This window comes from Symphalangus syndactylus, chromosome 19 (assembly GCF_028878055.3).
Source record: "Symphalangus syndactylus isolate Jambi chromosome 19, NHGRI_mSymSyn1-v2.1_pri, whole genome shotgun sequence".
Taxonomy (NCBI): Eukaryota; Metazoa; Chordata; class Mammalia; order Primates; family Hylobatidae; genus Symphalangus; species Symphalangus syndactylus.
The window spans coordinates 67,737,740-67,760,129 of record NC_072434.2 but is presented as its reverse complement, the minus strand read 5'-3'; the positions used below and the strand labels follow the sequence as shown (position 1 = coordinate 67,760,129).

Sequence of the window (22,390 nt, the reverse complement as noted above, 5' to 3'; positions counted from 1 at the left end):
CAATCTTCGCGTAGTTCTCGAAACTTGGCTTTCAGCTCCATCAGCTCCTTTAAGCCCTTCTCTCCATTGGTTATTCTAGTTATCCATTCTTCTAATTTTTTTTCAAAGTTTTTAACTTCTTTGCTATTGTTTTGAATTTCCTCTCGTAGCTCAGAGTAGTTTGATTGTCTGAAGCCTTCTTCTCTCAACTCATCAAAGTCATCCTCCATCCAGCTTTGTTCCATTGCTGGTGAGGAACTGCATTCCTTTGGAGGAGGAGAGGTGCTCTGTTTTTTAGAGTTTCCAGTTTTTTTGCCCTGTTTTTTCCCCATCTTTGTGGTTTTATCTACTTTTTGTCTTTGATGGTGGTGATGTACAGATGGGTTTTTGGTGTGGATGTCCTTTCTGTTTGTTAGTTTTCCTTCTACCAGACAGGACCCTCAGCTGCAGGTCTGTTGGAGTTTACTAGAGGACCACTCCAGACCCTGTTTGGCTGGGTGTCAGCAGCAGTGGCTGCAGAACAGCGGATTTTCATGAGACCACAAATTCAGCTGTCTGATAGTTCCTCTGAAAGTTTTGTCTCAGAGGAGTACCCGGCTGAATGAGGTGTCAGTCTGTCCCTACTTGGGGGTGCCTCCCAGTTAGCTGCTGGAGGGTGAGGGACCCACTTTAGGAGGCAGTCTGTCCGTTCTCAGATCTCCAGCTGCGTGCTGGGAGAACCACTACTCTCTTCAAAGCTGTCAGTCAGACAGGGACATTTAAGTCTGTGGAGGTTCTCGCTGAGTTTTTGTTTGTCTGTGCCCTGCCCCCAGAGGTGGAGCCTACAGAGGCAGGCAGGCCTCCTTGAGCTGTGGTGGGCTCCACCCAGTTGGAGCTTCCTGGCTGCTTTGTTTACCTAAGCAAGCCTGGGCAATGGCGGGCGCCCCTCCCCCAGCCTCGCTGCCACCTTGCAGCTTGATCTCAGACTGCTGTGCTAGCAATCAGCGAGACTCCGTGGGCATAGGACCCTCAGAGCCAGGTGCGGGACACAATCTCCTAGTGTGCCGTTTTCCAGGCCCGTTGGAAAAGCGCAGTATTAGGATGGGACTGACCCGATATTCCAGGTGCCGTCTGTTTCCCCTTTCTTTGACTAGGAAAGGGAACTCCCTGACCCCTTTCGCTTCCCTAGTGAGGCAATGCCTCGCCCTGCTTCGGCTCGCGCACAGTGCGCTTCACCGACTGTCCTGCACCCACTGTTAGGCACTCCCTAGTGAGATGAAACCAGTACCTCAAGCAGAAATGCAGAAATCACCTGTCTTCTGTGTCGCTGGGGCTGGGAGCTGGAGACCAGAGCTGTTCCTATTTGGCCATCTTGGCTCCACCCTGTATTTCCTCCGATTCTTTTGCGCATTTTTTTTTTGATGGAGTTTTGGTCTTGTTACTCAGGCTGGAGTGCAGTGGTGCAATCTTGGCTCACTGCACCCTTTGCCTCCCGGGTTCAAGCGATTCTCCTGCCTCAGCCTCCCCAGTAGCTGGGATTACAGGTGCCAGCCACCATGCCCAGCTAATTTTCGTATTTTTAGTAGAGACAGGGGTTTCACCATGTTGGCTAGGCTGGTCTCGAACTCCTGACCTCAGGTGATCCACCCACCTTGGCCTCCCAGAGTGCTGGGATTACAGGTGTGAGCCACTCTGCCCGGCCTTGCATAATTTTTAGTAGCAGAATTCTTTTTGAATCAAGCATCCTTCCTTTCCCTATTGCCAATCAGCATTTGAACAGGAGTGTAGAATTACACCCTTCTGACAGTGATTCTGCTTAGGTTGATGGCCACCACTGCAAATTATGTGTAGAATTACTCAAAGAAACTCATTCCACACTGTAACTTCCCTGAGTTCAGGGATGTATAGTTGATGTTGTTAAGGATACAGAGTATAGATTCCTCACGAGTACTCCATGTAGGTGGTAGGCCAGTAAGAGTTAGAAAAGAAACCAAGTACAGAACAAAGACAATGGCTATGTTGTTTCTATTTGTACCTTCTCCTGTATAGAATCTACAAAAAGTGAGTCTGTGAATGACATTTTAGGGAAAATATTATGAGGCTTCCAACTTTGGGAGAAGAGAAAATGAATGGAAGCAGTTCAACTAAGTAACACAGTGGAGCTATCTTGCAAATATTAAGTTTGCAAAGTATCTCTGGTTGGTATTATCACTGGTGCTCCCTGGAAGTGTTTAAGCAGAATCTGGACAACTACTTATTGGCTTATTATAGAAAAAAGTCATGCATACTAAAGAAGGTTGGATTACATGCCCTTTGAGATTCTTTCCAGCTCTGTTTTTACTGCCTAGAGCTGAAGTTTGTCCCAGTGAAATGGTATGAAAAGTATTGTATCTTATTTTCATCATCATTGTATAAAGAGCTTGTTTTTTTTTTTTGAGAAGAGTTTGTTTCTCAATGTAGATTTATATTTTAAAAACAGGACAAGATATAATTGTACTTCACATTGTTAAAAAGCTTTAAACTGTACACTTTGTTGCAGTAGTTTGCTTTTCTTCCATTCTGAAGAATATGTTTTCTTCTTACAGATTAGCAAGACATCTACAAAAAGAGGCCCAAGCTCAACACAATAATTCTGAATTCACAGAAGAACAAAAGGTACCATAAAATAATCTCTAGATATATCAGATTCCAAACAAAAAGTGTTTTGTCTTTTGAGTTCATTAAGCAAAACAAAAAACAACAAAACAAAAGCAAAAAACTGTTATACTTAAGTAAAAAGAATGATATTGATTATGCTTTGCCTAACATTAAGTGATTATTTAGAGATACCATATGACTTATCACTTTAAAACAATAAAATTGTTGTACTCAGCCATTTAGGCTTTGCTTAACTTTGCTTAACTTTAGTGGAGACCATCCATGCTTTCGCTGAAGAGGGGGAGAACCCAATCCACACTTTGGTGAAGACTGGGGACACCCAGAGACTGGAGTGTGTCTAGAGTCCTTGGGAAAATAGAAAGATTGTGGGTAATTGCATTCCACCTCAACACTTACTTGATTCTGAACTTTCCTAACTCCTATCTACCTTCTCTCAGAACAAATACACACAAAAAGCAAAAGACCAAGACACCAAAACACCTCTCCACTGAAAAAAATAAGTTCAAGTCAAGAATTTGGCATAAAAATCCATCTGCAAAATAAATGCATAAGGTTGCAAAATGTTTCAGTCGTGCGTTTTTTCCTTGAGTTAAATTTTTTGTATGTCAAGTTGAGTCTCTACACTGTTGGTGATTATGAAAAATGGGCAACTGAAGCTTTAAAAGTGAGAAGAAATGGGAGGAAACAACTCCCATTTTGTCTTGGCTCAGAGTATCTAGTGTTAAGTCAATGTTTAATCTTGTAGATAATGAAAAAAAAAAGTGTCAAGTCTATCCCCCATCTCTTAAGAAAAGACAGTGTGAAAACTGTGGTGACTTAATTTGCTCTCATTCGTTCTGTACGAAGGGAGTGGTAATGATTTTTTGCACACTTTTACAGTAAGCCTAACAACATCCATTTTAGTCTATTCATCTATGTTCATTTGACCCTTATTTTTAGAGGTTTGGGAAGAAGAAGCCCCTAAAGATTAGGGTTAGCCATATTTCTTACACAGGTTTGTGTATTTGCATTTAAAAAATATTTAGGATCTACTTTATCTAATGTACTTTTTTATTTTGTATTTAAAAAAAATCACTACAATTTAAAAGAATTTTTTTTTTTATTTTTGGCTGGGTATGGTAGCTTATGCCTGTAATCCCAGCACTTCGGGAGGCTGAGGCGGGCAGATCACTTGAGGTCAGGAGTTCGAGACCAGCCTGGCCAACATGGTAAAAGCCATCTCTACTAAAAATACAAAAATTAGCCAAGTGTAGTGGTGCGTGCCTGTAATTCCAGCTACTAGGGAGGCTGAGGCAAGAGAATCACTTGAACCCGGGAGGCAGAGGTTGCAATGAGCCGAGATAGCACCACCGCACTCCAGCCTGAGCGACAGCCAGAGCAAGACTCTTGTCTTGAAAATAAATAAATTTAAAAAAAATATTTTTTTTTCTTAGTAGTTCCTAATATATGCAATAGATATTAGGAGTCTTAGGATTTTAGCTCTGGAAAATAATGACCACAGCGGAAATTACTGATTTGCTTAAGGAAAGGAGCCTCTGTAAAATCTGAAATTTCTCTAGGAATTGATTAGGAAATGATCAGTTGGCGTCACAGAATTGGGAGTTACAGTACCTAAATTTTGATAAACAGAATCTCAGATAGCCACATATCTAAATTAATAGCTATCAGAGTGTGTTATGAATATGGAAACAGAATGAAAATTTAGGGAATTAAAAATGTTTAATCTTTAATCACCTATTTGAGTTTACTTACATCCTGTTTCCAACATATATTGCTGAGGTATAGGACTTCTGAGCCATGTGACCTCAAATATAAAGTGATTTGACCTAAAACACACTAAAAATTATATTAAAAAAAAATACCACTGGGCATGGTGCCACATGCCCGTAATCTTAGCACTTTGGGAGGTCGAGTTGGGAGGATTGTTTGAGCCCAGGAGTTCAAGACCGGCCTGGGCAACATGGTGAAACCCCATCTCTACTGAAAATACAAAAATTAGGTAGGCGTGGTGGTATAAGCCTGTAGTTCCAGCTACTTGGGAGGCTGAGGTGGGAGGATCACCTGAACTCGGGAGGCGGAGATTGCAGTGAGCTGAGATCATGCCACTGCACTCCAGCCTGGGTGACACAGTGAGACCCTGTCTCAAAAAAAAAAAAAAAAAAAAAAAAATCAGGAAATGAGCCTATCATATAATGATTAGACTAATGAGAAAAAATTAACTTTTTCTTAATTTTCTTTAACTTTCTAAGGCTGAAGCTGGTGTTTGATAATGCTATTTAGTTTTAAATTTATAGCTATTCGTTAGCAGCCACATGGCCACAGTCTTTTTTCAGCTTATCTTTGGTTGCAAAGACCCACAGATCTTGTACCCCAAAAGGACCAGGAGGCAGCATGACCTAGAGGAGAGAGCTGAGATCTGGAGTCAGAAGACTGGGAGTCTTGCTCTTGCTCTGGCTGTGGCCTTAATTTTCTTATGTATGAAATGAGGGACTAGAAAACTCTAAATGATCTTCAGAGTATCCCTGAATCTTCTCATGTCCTCTACTTTGAAGTGTTCTGCACTTCCTTCTTTACTGGAGGCCTGATTTCTGAGGCATTTATTATTTATGATACCTGCCTAGGAGGCATTTGTGGCTGCCAGTTGAGACTAGAGAGAGAGCTTGTGCCTGCCTGCCTGTTCTTTGGGCTTGGATAAGGAACCCCAAATCACTGTGTACTACATTGTGAATATAAGGCAAATTGTATGCCTTTAAAAGTTTTTCTTAGCCGGACGCAGTGGCTGATGCCTGTAATCCCAGCACTTTGGGAGGCCGAGGCAGGCAGATCATGAGGTCAGGAGATCGAGACCACGGTGAAACCCCGTCTCTACTAAGAATACAAAAAAATTAGCCGGCGCAGTGGCGGGCGCCTGTAGTCCCAGCTGCTCGGGAGGCTGAGGCAGGAGAATGGCGTGAATCCGGGAGGCGGAACTTGCAGTGAGCTGAGATCACGCCACTGCACTCCAGCCTGAGCGACAGAGCGAGACTCCTCTCAAAAAAAAAAAAAAGTTTAGTTTTCTTTAAAAATGCAAGGAAAACATTCACAGTGGGCCAAAAAAGTCATACTGACATGTAGGCCTTATTTCAGTGTCACATAAGGAAGAAGTTATCAGAGGCTCTAAGTTAATAAATGATTAGAAAACAGAGATCTTCCAGGTGTATTCTGGGGAACATTGGTTCTGAAAAATTAATAGATGTTATTTGCACAGACAGAGTTTGTGACTTCTTGGGACTTTTAGTATGCACATGTGTATGTTGAATCTTTTAAAGAGTTTGGGCATGTAGTATTTTAAAATTTATTTGTTTTTGGAAGTCTCCGTCTCCCTTCAAAGAACATTTCATTGAGTCCAGTGTTCTGAAACATATTATGGGAAATTTTGATATAAACTGTTGGATCTGCAAAATTAATTAAATGCCAGACCTAGCCAAAGGAGAAAAAACTCAATTGTGTTTTCTTCAAAAGAGGAAAATGGAGAATGTTCTTTACATTATGCTAAGCAAAATTGTTGTTTATGTTTTTTATTTTGAATTGAAATTTTTATGCTTTTACTATTTTTAGTGTGTTTGTAGCAATGGCAAATCTTAGAATTATGCTAACCGTTCAATAGTTTGCACAACTTTGAAAGAAGATTAAAAACAAAACAGCCGGGCGCGGTGGCTCACGCTTGTAATCCCAGCACTTTGGGAGGCCGAGGCGGGCGGATCACGAGGTCAGGAGATCGAGACCACGGTGAAACCCCGTCTGTACTAAAAATACAAAAAAATTAGCCGGGCGTGGTGGCGGGCGCCTGTAGTCCCAGCTACTCGGAGAGGCTGAGGCAGGAGAATGGCGTGAACCCGGGAGGCGGAGCTTGCAGTGAGCCGAGATTGCGCCACTGCACTCCAGCCTGGGCGACAGAGCCAGACTCCGTCTCAAAAAAACAAAACAAAACAAAACAAAACAAAACAAAACAAAACATACTTTGGCCGGACGGGGTGGCTCACGCCTGTAATCGCAGCACTTTGGGAGGCGGAGTCAGGCGGATCATGAGGTCAGGAGATCGAGACCGTCCTGGCTAACACGGTGAAACCCCGTCTCTACTGAAAATACAAAAAATTAGCTGGGCGTGGTGGCGGGTGCCTGCAGTCCCAGCTACTCGGGAGGCTGAGGCGGGAGAATGGCGTGAACCTGGGAGGCGGAGCTTGCAGTGAACCAAGATCCTGCCACTGTACTCCAGTCTGGGCAACAGAGCGAGACTCCGTCTCAGAACAAACAAACAAAAAACATTTTTAAAGTGCTTTCTTTATGAAACTTGTTACTGTCTAGCACACAGTGAGCCCTTAAAAATATTTGATGGGCCAGGCGCAGTGGCTCACGCCTGTAATCCCAGCACTTTGGGAGGCTGAGGTGGGCGGATCACCTGAGGTCTGGAGTTTGAGACCAGCCTGACCAACATGGAGAAACCCCGTCTCTACTAAAAATACAAAATTAGCTGGGCGTGGTGAGACATGCTTGTAATCAGAGCTACTTGGGAGGTTGAGGCAAGAGAATCACTTGAATCCGGGAGGCAGAGGTTGCAGTGAGCCGAAATCACACCACTGCAGTCTAGCCTGGGCAACAAGAGTGAAACTGTCTCAAAAAAAAAAAAATTTGATGAATAAATGCTATTCTGTGTCTTAGGTTGTTGATATTTATTCACATATGATTGTTACTTAAGATTAATTGTTTTTTAGATAAATTCTCATTTTTGAGAGAGTAATTTACATTCATTTTCATGATATTTATTTTAAGTCTAACGAGCTCTAAAGCAGAACTACTGATCTGTAAACTTTATTAATTGGTGATAAATAGTATAAAAGATTCATTTTTTATTCTTAATATTCTCAGCAATTTCTGGTGTAAAATAAAGTTCATGATACTTATTTAGTCCTCTTTTATGATTAGTTCACTTAGCTTTCATTTCAGTTCCTGATAGTGTTGTCATTATAACAACTGGGTTTAGTAACCAACGAATAGCTGCCAAAAGCTTTCATTCCACTGAATTCCTGACTTTGGTGTAGTAGATTTTCTCAAGTAAGTTTCTGGACAGAATAGAATATCCTGTCTCATGATGCTTAGAAAGCGTTTCCCTGTCTTGAGTCAAATTTGGTGGTAATGAGAATTCCAGCACTATATGCTTGTTTTATATTTTATAAGGCTCTCCTTTCCACCCTTACCCTCATCTCTTCCCCCTCAGTTCTACCCCCACCACCTCCAGCTCCCAACTAGACAGTAGATTACTGGCTGTTTGAATCTAAAAAATTAAGTCTGGATTAAGTGACAATATTCTACTTTATGTGTATTTTTTAAACCTATTTTTTCTTACACAGATTGAATACATTTTAGCAAAATTAACTTAGCTCTTTAATTGTCCATTTCTATTCCATCTTTTCCTTTAACTGATCTTTTGAGCTGTCAATTCTCCTAGCAATGACAATTAATAGCCAATATTTTGAAAATGAAAGCATTTTCCCATTTATACCATATTGGATATGAGCAGTTAATTTGAGTGCTAATAATTCAAGTCTTAATTGTCAGTACATATACTCTGACACGTGTGAACTTGTGCTTCTTAATCATTTTTCTGAGTCATCTGTTTCTAAGAAAAGTGAAACAATTACAGTAGCAAGCGCTTGATTTTGATATCAGTACATTCTAAATGTTTTAGAAGTTAATGCTATAGCTGAAATGATAGTGTTCCACTCCATTTTTAATACTGAGGTTGGGTGTGGTTCCTTAAAATAGTTATGAATAATGCCTATGGAGGTATTTTGCCATAGTTCAGTAGATTTCTGTACTAAAAACTGTTGCAGCCAGGCACAGTGGCTCATGCCTGTAATCCCAGCACTTTGGGAGGCCGAGGCGGGCGGATCACCTGAGGTCAGGAGTTCGAGACCAGCCTGGCCAACATGGTGAAACCCTGTCTCTAATAAAAATACAGAAATTAGCTGGGTGTGGGGGTGGATGCCTGTAATCCCAGCTACTCGGGAGGCTGAGGCAGGAGAATTGCTTGAGCCTGGGAGGCGGAGGTTGCAGTGAGCCGAGACCGTGCCACTGCACACCAGCCTGGGCAACAGAGCGAGACTCCATATATTAAAAAAAAACAAAAACAAACAAAAAAAAACCTGTTGCTTCTGCTTCAAAAAATGTTTAAATTTAAAATAGTTTATTAATGGACTCATAGTTGTTAAACTACAACATTTTACCTTAAATGTTAAAAGCATGAAATCACATGGATTTTATAGTAAAGAAAGGAAAAGAAAGTAATGCTTTAAAAGACTTAGTAATTGACATATCTCAATACAGACAAAATTCTTTTTAAAAATCAGTTTTCAAAGAACAAAAGTATAGCTAAATAGTATTGATATAAAAATATTGCTTTGTTGTATATATTGCTGTATTGCATAGAAGGCATTGCTGGTCTGCCACCATACCACCTGGAATGCTCCCAATCTTGTATGATCTTGGAAGCTAAGCAGGGTTGGCCCTGATTAATACTTGGATGGGAGAAGGCATTGGTGCCTAGGGCAAGTTACTTAACCTCTCTGTGCTTCAGTTTTCACACTTTTAAAATGGTTGTATCTAACTCATAGAGTTATAGTGAGGATTAAAAGAATTAATGTTTGTAAATCACTTAGGAGAGCCTGTCACTTAGTAAGTGCTCAGTAGTTATTAGCCATTGCTATTACTATTATATTTATGTTTAGAATTATTTACTAGTTTTGTTAGAATTGAGTGGCGTGTTTGAATAACAATAATTTGAGGATATTGGATTCTATGTAGAAAAGACTATTGCTGGTTTCTATGCAACAGTTGTTTGAGAGAGTGAATAAATCTATGAATATCGTGAAATCTTTTGCAGTTGCCACATGTAAATGTAATTTTCAAATGTAATCTTTAAATGTAAGTTTTCAGAATAAAATTGGACATCTTCTAAACTCTTGTATTGGGATTAAAAAGAATTTTTAGAGATTGTGGAAATGGTTCAATATTGTCACTTGTTCTTCGGCATCAAGTCGTTATCTTGTTCAGTAGTGGTTTATTTTGTGAGTTGTTGTATCGCTGTTTATTGTAGATGTGGTAGTTGTATAGTGCCCACTTGCATAAGTGCTAGGGGCCAGGACAGCACTTGTTACTCCTCTTTGCTCCTTATTCAACTTCCAAAGAATATTGATAAAAGAGAAAACCACCAAGTCCAATTTACTAAACTTTTGCAAGTTATCAATACATTTAGAAAAACATGCTTTTTTCCTTCCCAGAATATTTCATTGTACAGGCATGGCAGACATTCTGCATAAATACTTTTATGATCTGGATTTATTCCTAATAAAAACTTAAGAAATATCTCTTTTGGAAGGACTTAAAAGCCTTGATGGGCATAATTCACCTGCCTGCCCTGATATATGTTTCTTATATGAATCTCCCTTTAATTTCCACCCTAGTTATTCGTATTTTTGTTCTGATTACTATTTACCTGAACAATTGAAATAACCTGATTGATTTTGCCTTTAGTCTTTGCCCTTTCCTACTTCAACCTATGTATACTTTTATCACAATAATCTTTTTTTTTGAGATGGAGTCTCACTCTGTTACCCAGGCTGGAGTGCAGTGGTGTTATTTCAGCTCACTGCAACCTCCGCCTCCCAGGTTTAAGCGATTCTCCTGCCTCAGCCTTCCCAGTAGCTGGGACTACAGGCATGCGCAACCATACCTGGCTAATTTTTGTATTTTTAGTAGAGACAGAGTTTCACCACATTGGCCAGGCTGGTCTCGAACCCCCAACCTCAAGTGATCTGCCTGCCTTGGATTCCCAAAGTGCTGGGATTACAGGCGTGAGCTACCAAGCCCGGCCACAATAGTCTTCTTAAAGGGCAGATCTGAAAGAGGTAAAGAAAACCAGAAAACAAAAAAAACCCTTCTGTGTAATTACTGCTAAAGTAATCACAGTTTCCTCAACTGGTTATTGAAGGTCCACCTCAGAATGACAGCCCCCTTCTCTCAACTTTACTTTTCCTTCTGCTTTCAGTTTGAGACTTTAGACAATTGAACCATGACAGTTTTCTAAACTCTTTAATTTTAGAAATCCTCCTGGTCGTTGGGGCTTGATTCCTAATACAGATCTTGTTCTGTTTCTTTAGGTCATATAATGGCATACCTTGCTAAAGCTCATACAATCAAATGTCTGCTTTATTTTATAGTGATTCTGTGTGTGTCTTATCTCTCCTAATGCAACATGAGCTTATTAAAGGCAAACACTATCTATGCCCTATCATTAACATCCATTTTATAGCTCATGTTATATGAAACAGATCCAACTATAAAATTTACCACCGTTTATCACAAATACCAGTTTTGCTTGGTGTTGCCTATATATTTAATTAAACAAGTTGGTGTTGGACTTAAGTCTAAATTAATTTTACCATTGTGCTAACTTTCAGATATTTTTAAGCCTTTTAAAAGGTGAATTTTAGGCTTTATGGAGAAGAAAAGGTGAAGCTTGGAGCAGAAGATACCAGGCAGCCCTTTAAATCATATCTACAGCTGTCATCAAAGCAAACTTGATTTAGAATTAGTTGTGGCACATTAGGTCAGGGGAGAATATATTCTCACCTTCTCTCCCTCATCCCAACCCTTTGCCTCTTATTTCTTTTCTCTAAAGTCTGAAAGATGCTAGAAAGAAAGAAAATTTAACTTATTTAAGAGAATTATGGATATTTTATTAATAAAAATTAACTTGATGATTTGAACTAACAGTTATGATAATTTTGGTATTTATAACTTTTTTTATTCCCCTACAGAAAACCATAGGCAAAATTGCAACATGCTTGGAATTGCGAAGTGCAGCTTTACAGGTAAGGAGTTTTTCTCCTCTCTAATGCAAGGAAAATAAATTATTCTGTATTATTCTGATAAAACATTAGACATTTATGTCAAAAGCAGTATTGTCTCAGAAGTGTTTTATAACATCTATTAAATTCATACTTTTTTAGTTCATATTTGTAAATTGTAAAATAAAAGATATGACTTCAATTTTTTCTGTTATTTTTGGCCTGAGTGTTCCAAAAATAAGCAAAAACCAGTTTGGGACTTTTCATTTTCTACCTTGAAAGCAAGAAATAGAATCCTTTTGAGTATTTGGTTCTTGCCACTTAGAAGACAGGGTGCAGTGAAATCCTTCTAGTGAAAAATGTAATATGCTTATTTTAAATTTAGTCCACACAGTCTCAAGAAGAATTTAAACTGGAGGACCTGAAGAAGCTAGAACCAAGTAAGTTTAAGTTTATATTTTTTTGTGATACTCCTTTGGAAAAATAATCTATCATAGATGTTAAGGCTATTTAACAAAGATTCTGATTTGATTTATTTCTGTTAATATCTAGTACTATGTGATTTTTTGGGTGCTTTTGTTGCTTCTGTAACATTTGTAGTAATTATTTTTTGGATTTTACCTTCGTTGTAGGATATATGAGGTTGTACCTCATCTAAATATGTATTAGCCTTTATTTTGTCTTATTCACTTTAATAAAACCACAATTACTTTGGTAAACATTTGCAGCAGCATCTAGTGGAGAATATAAAGCTTTAGTCATTGATGCCCGTTTATACTACATGTCATTGAAAACTACAGTCCAGCTGTTGGAGCTGCTCTGCAAAATACTTTTTTGTTGTCTTCATTTTCCTTTCTCTTTAGAACTTTTTTGAAGTAAATAATTTCTTCAAATGTTTTGGTGGTTAGTATGCTGCCAAATAAAGCTTTTTTGCTGGTTCAGATAAATGTTCTTTGCAATATGGGCAAATGCACAAGTGTTGAATATAAAACTAAATGAATATAAATCAGTATTCTCATTTTTCATTGAGACAAGATTGCACATCTTAACATTATTATGTAAATAGAGTTTGTTTATCCATCTAAGTCAAATATCTAAGTAGGGAATCATAAAATCATAGCATTTTAGAACAGAAAGGAGTTTTAAGAGTCATATAGTTGAGTTCTCTCACTTTATAGTTGAACAAAGCTGAAACGATTTGCTCTATTTCACTTCAGCCCTTAGTAGCCTCTTTTAAGGAAAATTAATGACTATAACTTGCAGTATGTTGGACTAGGTTGGTTGTTATGCTGATATATTCTTCAGAGTTTTAAAACATCTCTTGAAAATCATGTCTGAAATTCATACTGATTGTGAAAATACATTTAATTTGCTTATAATCCTCAGTCACATACTACTTCTTATTCAAACATATCTCTTCATGACCCTGTAAAATTCCCTTCCATAAATTCATCCTTCGAAGTCCCTCAGATGTCCCATCTTTCTCTGTTCCCCTAGCCATATTAAACTCGGCTTCTTATCTTTTATAGTAACACTTTTTATATCCATCTTCATTGTTTGCCCTGTATTTGTTTCACTCCTCAGAGAGATTGTGAATAACCTTTGTATTTTTCCCACAGAGCCTAATTCAGTGCTTTGTATGTAATATGGGCATGGCAAATTTTGTTACATTGAATAGAATTGAATGTCTTCAGGGAAACTTCTCATAATTAAAAAATAATCTTTCAGATGGGAACAGTTACCCATTTTGCCTACCACAAAAATGAAACACATCAGTGGCAAAGAGAACACATGTTGATATTTGTGTGTGTGTCATTTCTAGAGTGTAAGCTTCAGGAGGGTGGCAGGTCCATGCTCCGTGAGAGCAGGATGGGAGTGCAGAGTTTTTACTAGTCCCCCACATCTGCCATTCAGAGGTCCTCAGTGTGTAGAGTCTACTGAGTGAGCCAGTGAGTCCCCAGCCCATGATGTACTTTGTATTCATTTAATACCTTCTGTGAAATTATAAACTCACCTCTCCCCTTCTCCGCATCCTCCTAAAGTATAATTAGTAGTACTAGTGGAAGGAAAACCCTATGTAAAGTTTAAGGTAAATCCTGTTTTTAAAGGCATTAGAATCCCTTTTATTCTATAGTTGGTGAAAATGGAAACCTATCCTACAGAAAATAAGAAAGGATCTGTTTTTCCTTCCAAAATTATCCACATAAATTAAGTATTTGATACACTCTACATTTGTAAAACAAAATAATGAAAGGTTATTATGCCAAAACAAACATTTCCTTTTCAAAGCATTGATACCTAAGAAAAGAAAATACTGTTTAATTCTTCTATTACAATACAAATGGAAGATATTCCTAGTAACCGATACAGTTTTCAACTTTTTTATTGGTGTTTTATACAAATGTAAAGGTTGATATTTTCCCCATTTTATTATTAAAATATTACTATATGTTTTTGTTTCTGATATGAATGACACATGGTCTTTTTTGTCACCTGTTCCCCTTTCCCATTCTTGATATCTAGTACATTATTATGTTAGTGATTAATTGATATTGAGTTGAATTAATCATTTACTCACAATGAGCTATCATGTACGAAGTTTAGAAAGGATGTTCTTATAATTTTTTTTTAAAAATAGTGCTTTTTAGTGAGATCTGAAATGCAAGGATTCTAGTCGGTTAAATAGTGGTAGAGAATGAGTTATATAATAATGTAGGTTTATACTTGTACTTTAAATTTTTCTATGTAATTTCATGATTGTAATTCTGACAACAGACTGAAGGAAATGTTCTCGTTGTAGAATTGAGGAAATTGAGATTCAAAGTGGCTATGTGAATGTTCAAGTCATTGGCATAATTCTTGGGCTAGGATTTGATTTCAAATCTTCTAACTTTCATCTTCTGCCACTTCTGCCTTGCTTATCAAACTTCTGCTATACAGTTGATTCTGTTCCTTGAACAAACCTGAGTAGTTTTTGCCTCAGAGCCTTTGTTGTTGCTCCAGGCTGTTTGCTAATCCCTGGAAAGAGCCCTTTCCCTACAGCTGCCTGCAGATGGTTCCTCTCATCCTAGGTCATGGCTCAAATGTCTTCTAATAATTTGGTTTTGAAAGGCTTACCCTGTCTACCTTAGCTAAAGTTTTCCCTCTTCTCTGCTTAATCCATTTACACACTCATCCTGTTTGTGTCCTTTATAACACTAATCACAGTTACATTATCTTACTTGTTGGCTTATTGCTTTTTCTGATGAGAGTCTGAGATCCATATATGAGGGTAAAGACTCTCTGTCTTGATCACTGTTCTCTTTAGCACCTAAATCAGTGACTGGAATATTATAGGCACTCAATTCATATTTGTTGAGAAGAAAGAAAGAGAATGAATGAGCATCTAGACACCAGCCTCAGAGTTCTTTCTCACTGGAGGGTTTGGTATAGATTACATACATAAGAATGAATATACTATGGATTATGTATATAAGATTATATATATGAGAAGGTATAGATTATATGTATGAAGAGTATACATGATATATATATATATAAACGTATACATTATATATATATATATAAAAGAAGAAGATGTAGGAATGTTGGAGTAAGTCATGGAATTGCAACATGCAGTCTCTGGATTTCCTTCTTTGGGATGCCAATACGCCACACCCATTTTAGCTCTAAACTGCAGGACTCCAAAATTAAAGATTGAATAAATTGAGTACAAAATCATGGAAGCCTTTTAGGTCTTCCAGTTAATGCCATGAATTCACTTTAATGTAATCACGGGTAGTTACTGGCCACCCATAAGGCCAGAAATGAAACTGAATTACATACATACCCTTCAGAGGTAGCTAGAATTGTAAGATGCCTCTCTTTAAGTTTACATGCCAGAATGTAATCATTGAAATATAGATTGGTCACAGCCAGAACACAGCAGGTGGTCCCATATTGTTTGAAGTCTTCTCTTCAGGATAAATCCCTCTTTGTGAATGTGTGTACATAAATATGGAAGTACATGTGTATATATACATACGTATGTATATAACAATGTGTATGTATACATACGTGTGTATATATACATACGTATGTATATAACAATGTGTATGTATACATACGTATGTATATAACAATGTGTATGTATATATACAATGTGTATGTATACATACATATGTAAGTACATATGTGTACATATACAATCATTTGTCACTTAATGACAGGGATGCACTCAAGGAAATACATCCTTAGGTGATTTTTTTGTGTGAGCATCATAGAGTGCAGTTACACAAACCTAGATGGTATGGCCTATACGGTATAGCCTATTGCTCCTAGGCTACAAACCTCTACAACCTGTTACTGTACTGAATACTGTAGGCGGTTGTAACACAGTGGTAAGTTTTTATGTATGTAACCTATCTGAACATAGTAGAAAAAGGATAGTAAAAATACATATAAAAGATAATAAATGGTATGCCTTTATAGGGTACTTACTATGCATGGAGCTTGCAGGACTGAAAGTTGCTTTGGGTGAGTCAGTGAGTGAGTGATAAGTGGATATGAAGGCCTGGGACATTATGATATGCTACTGTAGACTTATAAACACTACAATTAGGCTAAACTAAATTTATTGTAAAAATTATCCTGTCTTTAATAACAAATTAACCTTAGTTTACTGTATATAAACTTTATTAACTTTAACTTTTTAAAACTTTTTGACTCTTCTGTAATACCATTTAGCTTAAAGTACAAACACTTTGTACAGCTGTACAAATATATATGTGTGTGTGTGTGTGTGTGTGTGTATATATATATATATATATATATTTTTTTTTTTTTTTTTTTTTTTTTTTTTTTCCTTGAGACAGCTTTTGAGACAGTCTGGCTCTGTTGACCAGGCTGGAGTGCAGTGGCATGATCTCCGCTCACTGCAACCTCCATCTGCTAGGTTCAAGCAATTCTCATGCCTCAGCCTCTGGAGTAGCTGGGATTACAGGCGTGTGCCACCAGGCCTGGCTAATTTTTTTGTATTTTTAGTAGAGATGGGGTTTCGCTATGTTGGCCAGGCTGGTCTCAAACTCCTGTCTGCCAGGGATCCCTCTGCCTCAGCCTCCCAAAGTGCTGGGATTACAGGTGTGAACCAATGCGCCGGCCACAATAATATTTTTTCTTTATGTCCTTATTCTATAAGTGTTTTCTATTTTAATTTTTGTTTGTTTTTACTTTTTAAACTTTTTTTTTTTAACAACTAAGAAACACACACACATTAGCTTAGGCCTACACGGGGTCAGGATCATCAATATCACTGTCTTCCACCTCCACATCTTGTCCCACTGGAAGGTCTTCCAGGGCAGTAACACACATGGAGCTGTCATCTCCTACGATAACAATGTCTTCTTCTGATACCTCCTGAAGGACCTGCCTGAGAGTGTTTTATAATTAACTTTTTTGAGGGGGAGGCTGAGGCCTGAGGTCAGGAGTTTGAGGCCAGCCTGGCCAACATGGTGAAACTCCATCTCTATAAAAATACAAAAATTAGCCAGGTGTGGTGGCTCACACCTGTAATCCTAGCTACTTGGGAAGCTGAGGCAGGAGAATCGCTTGAACCTGGGAGGCAGAGGTTGCAGTGAGCTGAGATCATGCCATTCTAGCCTGGGTGATGGAGCGAGACTCTGTCTCAAAAAAAAAAGAAAATAATTAACTTTTTTTTAATAAGTACAAGAAGTACCCTCTAAAATAATGACAAAAAATATAGTAAGTACCGTAAGTTCTATGTAAACAATATACTATAAAAAGTATAGTATATACCAGGCAGTTGGAATTTTTCAGCTCCATTATAATCTTATGGGACCACTGTCATATGTATGGTCTGTCGCTGACTGAAACATTATTATGTGGTGCATGACTGATTATAATAATTTTTTAAGACTCAGAATGCCAGGATTCAGTATAATAAATTTTATCATAAAAGAAATATGAGAATTATAAACTTGCTGCTACAAACTACCAGTTTGATGGCATTGAGAAGAAATCTCAGAACAGAGAATAAAATGTACTCATGTGTCTCTGACTGGGCATCTTTTATACAACTTTTCTTTTTCTTGCAACAGAGTATCATTCTTGCAATGGCATGATCATGGCTCACTGCAGCCTTGACCTCCCAGGCTCAAGTGATTCTCCTACCTCAGCCTCCTGAGTAGCTGGGACTACAGGCCTGTGCCACCATGCCTGGCTAATTTTTATTTTTATTTTGTAGAGACAGGAGTCTCCCTGTGTTGCCCAGGCTCAAATCTTTTAATTAAAGTACTATAGGGAGGAGGCATTCTCTTTTTCTGGTACCCCCTGTCTCACCTAGGAACTTGTAGATGGGACTCATTTTCCATGAGGGCTCTGAGACTCTGGGACTTGCTCTTCTTGGAGATCTGACGTTACTCTGAAGATACTGGTACCTACAGTATATCATGGATATTTTAATTTTGCTAAGACTTCAGTGGACAAATGTACTGTGTAGCTCTCAAATGGTGGTAAGGCTGGGAATTTAAAAATATATATTAATATGCACAATAAAATTGATTAAAAATTAATCATTTAAGATACAATTTTTGATTTTGCTTCGTGGAAGAATTCATGTTTCTTTATCTTCTTATTCTAGTCCTAAAGAATATTCTTACATATAATAAAGAATTCCCATTTGATGTTCAGCCTGTCCCATTAAGGTAAAAGAAACATTTATATTTGTTTTCTTATTTTATTTTATACCTCTCTCAGATATTTCTGAGTTTTCTTAAATATCAACTTTGGTATTATTGATATCATTGACATCAACAATGATAACAGTATATCAGCATTTTATTTTATTTTAATATTATTTTTTTTTGAGATGGAGTCTTGCTTTGTCACCCAGGCTGGCATGCAATGGCGCTTTCTTGGCTCACTGCAACCTCCACCTTCCAGGTTCAAGCAATTCTTCTGCCTCAGCCTCCCAAATAAATGGGATTACAGGTGCACGGTGCCACGCCCAGCTAATTTTTTTGTATTTTAGTAGAGATGGGATTTCACCGTGTTGCCCAGGCTGGTCTCGAACTCCTGAGCTCAGGCAATCCACCTGCCTTGGCCTCCAAAAGTGCTAGGATTACACGCATGAGCCACCGCACCTGGCCTATCAGCATTTTTTTAATAATAGCATCTTGCCTGGGAAACGAGTATCTGTGAGGCTTCACTAGTATATTTAGTTTTGCAGTTCGTTGTTTTTTCTGCCCTTTTTTCATGTAGAAGAATTTTGGCACCTGGTGAAGAAGAGAATTTGGAATTTGAAGAAGATGAAGAAGAGGGTGGTGCTGGAGCAGGGTCTCCTGATTCTTTTCCTGCTAGAGTTCCCGGTAGGTATCACTTATTAAAAATAAACCTTACTTAACTGCCACCAAAGTCGGGGTGTTTGAAACTTACTTTGGTATTTGCTAGTGGGGCAGTACAACCACTCTAAAGCTCATGCCATTCTTAGGCAAATTTTATTGGCAGTAGCTATTTCATAAGTATGGTGTGAAGTTATCTTACTATCTGTGTCAGGGGTCCTCAGGACCATCCCCATGTTCATTGATTCACTAGGATGACTAACAAGGCTCACTATGTAGTTGTATTCATAGCTAGGATTCATTACAAGAGAACACAAGAACGAAATCAGCAAACAGAAAAGCATACGTGCAAAGTCTGGAGGAAACCAGATGCAAGCTTTCAAGAATCCCCTTCCAGTAGAGTCACATAAAATGTGCTTAATTTCCTGTGCAACAAGTTGTAACAACATATGTGAAATGCACAATGTTGTCTACTAGAGAAGCTCTTTAGAGTCAGTGCCCAAAGCTTTTACTGGGGACTGATTATGTGGGTACCTTCTGCCTGGCACAGACCAAAATTCCAGATTACAGAGGAAGCAAGATGTTTAGCACAAACCATATTGTTTACACAGTTTAGGTACAGTGACCATTCTTATCAGGGAATGGTGGGAACCTTCCCCAAATCCAAGATCCCAGATGCCAGCCATGGGCTGACCTTGCAAGGAGGTTTTCTAAGAATAACAGTCTTAGGCCTGCTATGTTAATTCTTTTCTGTATACTGTCATAAGTACTTCTTTTGTTTTGTTTTGTTTTGAGACAGAGTCTTTTTCTGTCACCCAAGCTGGAGTGCGGTGGCACGATCTCGGCTCACTGCAAACTCCGCCTCCCAGGTTTCAAGCAATTCTCATATCTCAGCCTCCCGAGTAGCTGGGATTATAGGCGCATGCCACCACGCCCGGGTAATTTTTGTATTTTTAGTAGAGACAGGGTTTTGCCATGTTGGCCAGGCTGGTCTCAAACTCCTGACCTCAGGTGATCCACCTGCCTCGGCTTCTCATAGTGCTGGGATTACAGGCAGGAGCCATTATGCCTGGCCATAAGTACTTCTTTAATTAATCAAACTGTGGTGGTTAAAAGTGGACCCATGGGAGTGGATGTTGAACAATTGCCCTTTCTTCCCCATCTTGTTTTAGGGAAGCAAAGAATATATGGAAACTTTTTTATTTCTGGAAGCTCTCCATGAGTATCTTCCCTCCCTGTAAATAACCTTGGCAAGCACCCTGGGTAAATTTCTTGCCTCTCCCAATTACTGCTTTACTCTGTTCTTTTCTTATAAAGTACAGTTTTTATTTCTGATAAACTAGTTTACTTTAGGAAGTATAGCAATCTGCTATAATATTGTCATGCATTTTAGAAGAGATTCTAGAAGCTTTCCATTATAGTTAAATACAATCTGTGTGCTGTTCAGATAGCTTTCTTCATAATTAATACTCCAGTATTTTGAATACTCCTTGAAGAGGAGTCATTTGGAGCAGGAACAATATAGGCTTGGACCAATAGATAACTGGGCTTTTGAGTCTGGGCTCTGCCAATCACTAGTTGAGTGACTTTGCACCTGTGTCTTAAACCAGTCTGAACTTCTGTTTCTTTATAAAACGGGATAATGATAGTGCCTAACTCATAAGGTTACTGTGAAGATTAACAAAATACTAACTTTACCATTTAGCATTGTATTGTTCATATGCTGAGTATTAGTGGTGGCTGTTACTCTTATCATCATCTCTACATGGGGATAACAGTGCCTACACTGCAGGATTATTGGAAACATTGCAGGCATTATCAATGGTAGCTCTTATTGTTAATAATGTTTCTTTGGTACAAGGGCATTATTTCCAATTTACTTTGCTTTATGAAGATAGAGCTATATTTTTCTTGCTTTTATAGGGTATTTCAAGATTGCCAAGATGGTGAGATATTTTGCTGTTTCACTGACTCAATAATTTTTATTGCCTTTTCAAACCACATACTGTAATTGGTATAGCTTCTAGTTCTATAAATTTCTGATTTGGTTGTTTTCCTGCTTACTGTACTTCTGTAGCAAACAAGAAGCAGATGATGTAAATCATGAAATAGGCAGATTAAGGTCTTTATGGGGTTCAGGTTGCTAAGTTGAAAAGGAATTTCAACCATAAATTAAATCCATGTACTATGTAAGATTAAGCCCAAACTGAATTTGTATTCTGATATAGCATTGTGATATTTCATTTCAGAGATACAAATGCCTTACTGAACCCTTCTAGTCCCTGAATCTTTTTCCCCCTAAAAGAAAGAATATGTATAGTTTAATTAGCTATATTTGGTTTGGGATCATATTGTTCAGGGCCTGTGTTATTGAAAAATAACTTGTAAAATTATATTCATTGAAAATGTCATTGAAATAGCAAGATGATACTTAAGTTTTAATTATAGAGCAAGAAAAAGTTTCTTGTTACCCAAAGGGAACCCAAGATTTAAAATCAGTTTTACTAGGATATTTACATATATGAAATTCACTTGGCTGGGTGTGGTGGCTCACGCCTGTAATTCCAACACTTTGGGAGGCTGAGGCAGGTGAATCATCTGAGGTCAGGAGTTCGAGACCAGCCTGGCCAACATGGTGAAACCCCGTCTCTACTAAAAATACAAAAATTAGCCAGGCGTGGTGGTGGGCACCTGTAATCTCAGCTACTTGGGAAGCTGAGGCAGGAGAATTGCTGGAACCTGGGAGGCGGAGGTGCAGTGAGCTAAGATTGTGCCATTGTACTGCAACGCAGGCCAACAACAGCCAGACTCCATCTCAAAAAAAAAAAAAAGAAACTCACTCTTTTTAATATGTACCTTTAATGAGTTTTGACCAACTCATATACTAGCCGCTACCACCGTTAAGATAATGAGGTGTGAGGGTTTGATGTATGGTATGTAGATATGGTATGACCAAGGATAGTTTTTTTCTGATTTAAAATTTAAAATGACTTTTTAGCCAGCCTTTCATGAAAATAAAAAAATGGTAGTCAAGCTTACTTACCTTTCTTGATATTAATCTCCTTCCTTCCTTTTCAAATTTTTTTAATTTCATAAGAGCAAACATTTATGTTATATAATTGGCTTAGCCAAAATGGGAGTTAACTTTTCTAAAGATAGTCTTGGTAGATTTCATTTAAATGGAAAGTATAAGCTTATAGCCTATTATTTATAACCTAAAAATTTACTGATAGCCTTGAATAGTAAAGCTATAAAATGATAAACCAAAGCAATATAACTTTAAAAATAGCCAAGACACAACTTTACACAAGACTTTTAAAAACATTTTCTTACTAGGTAACATGATACAAGCTCAAATAGTCCTAGCAGTTTCAGAATTATTATACATAGCTACTGGTTCTCCATCTCTTACATAGGCTTATGTATGCATAAAACATTATTTTTGAAACTCAAAATAAAGAATGAAATTTACCTAATGTCAAACCTGTATTTGTTTTCTGCTGCATAACTATTCAATTCTGAGTTGAACTTGAAAGATAAGAAAACATGGAT

General features: G+C 38.1%; 1 protein-coding gene across 3 annotated transcripts in view; it reads left to right on the top strand.

Annotated features, from left to right (window-relative positions):
• Positions 1–22,390, top strand: part of AIDA (axin interactor, dorsalization associated) — a 48,872-nt gene that overhangs the window by 12,152 nt on the left and 14,330 nt on the right. For all 3 annotated transcript variants that reach the window (XM_055235007.2, XM_055235008.2, XM_055235006.2), the window contains exons 2-6: positions 2,544–2,613; positions 11,472–11,525; positions 11,887–11,941; positions 18,139–18,202; positions 18,759–18,865. In XM_055235007.2, the coding sequence (XP_055090982.1) occupies positions 2,544–2,613; positions 11,472–11,525; positions 11,887–11,941; positions 18,139–18,202; positions 18,759–18,865 (350 nt within the window). The remainder of the gene's footprint in view (positions 1–2,543; positions 2,614–11,471; positions 11,526–11,886; positions 11,942–18,138; positions 18,203–18,758; positions 18,866–22,390) is intronic.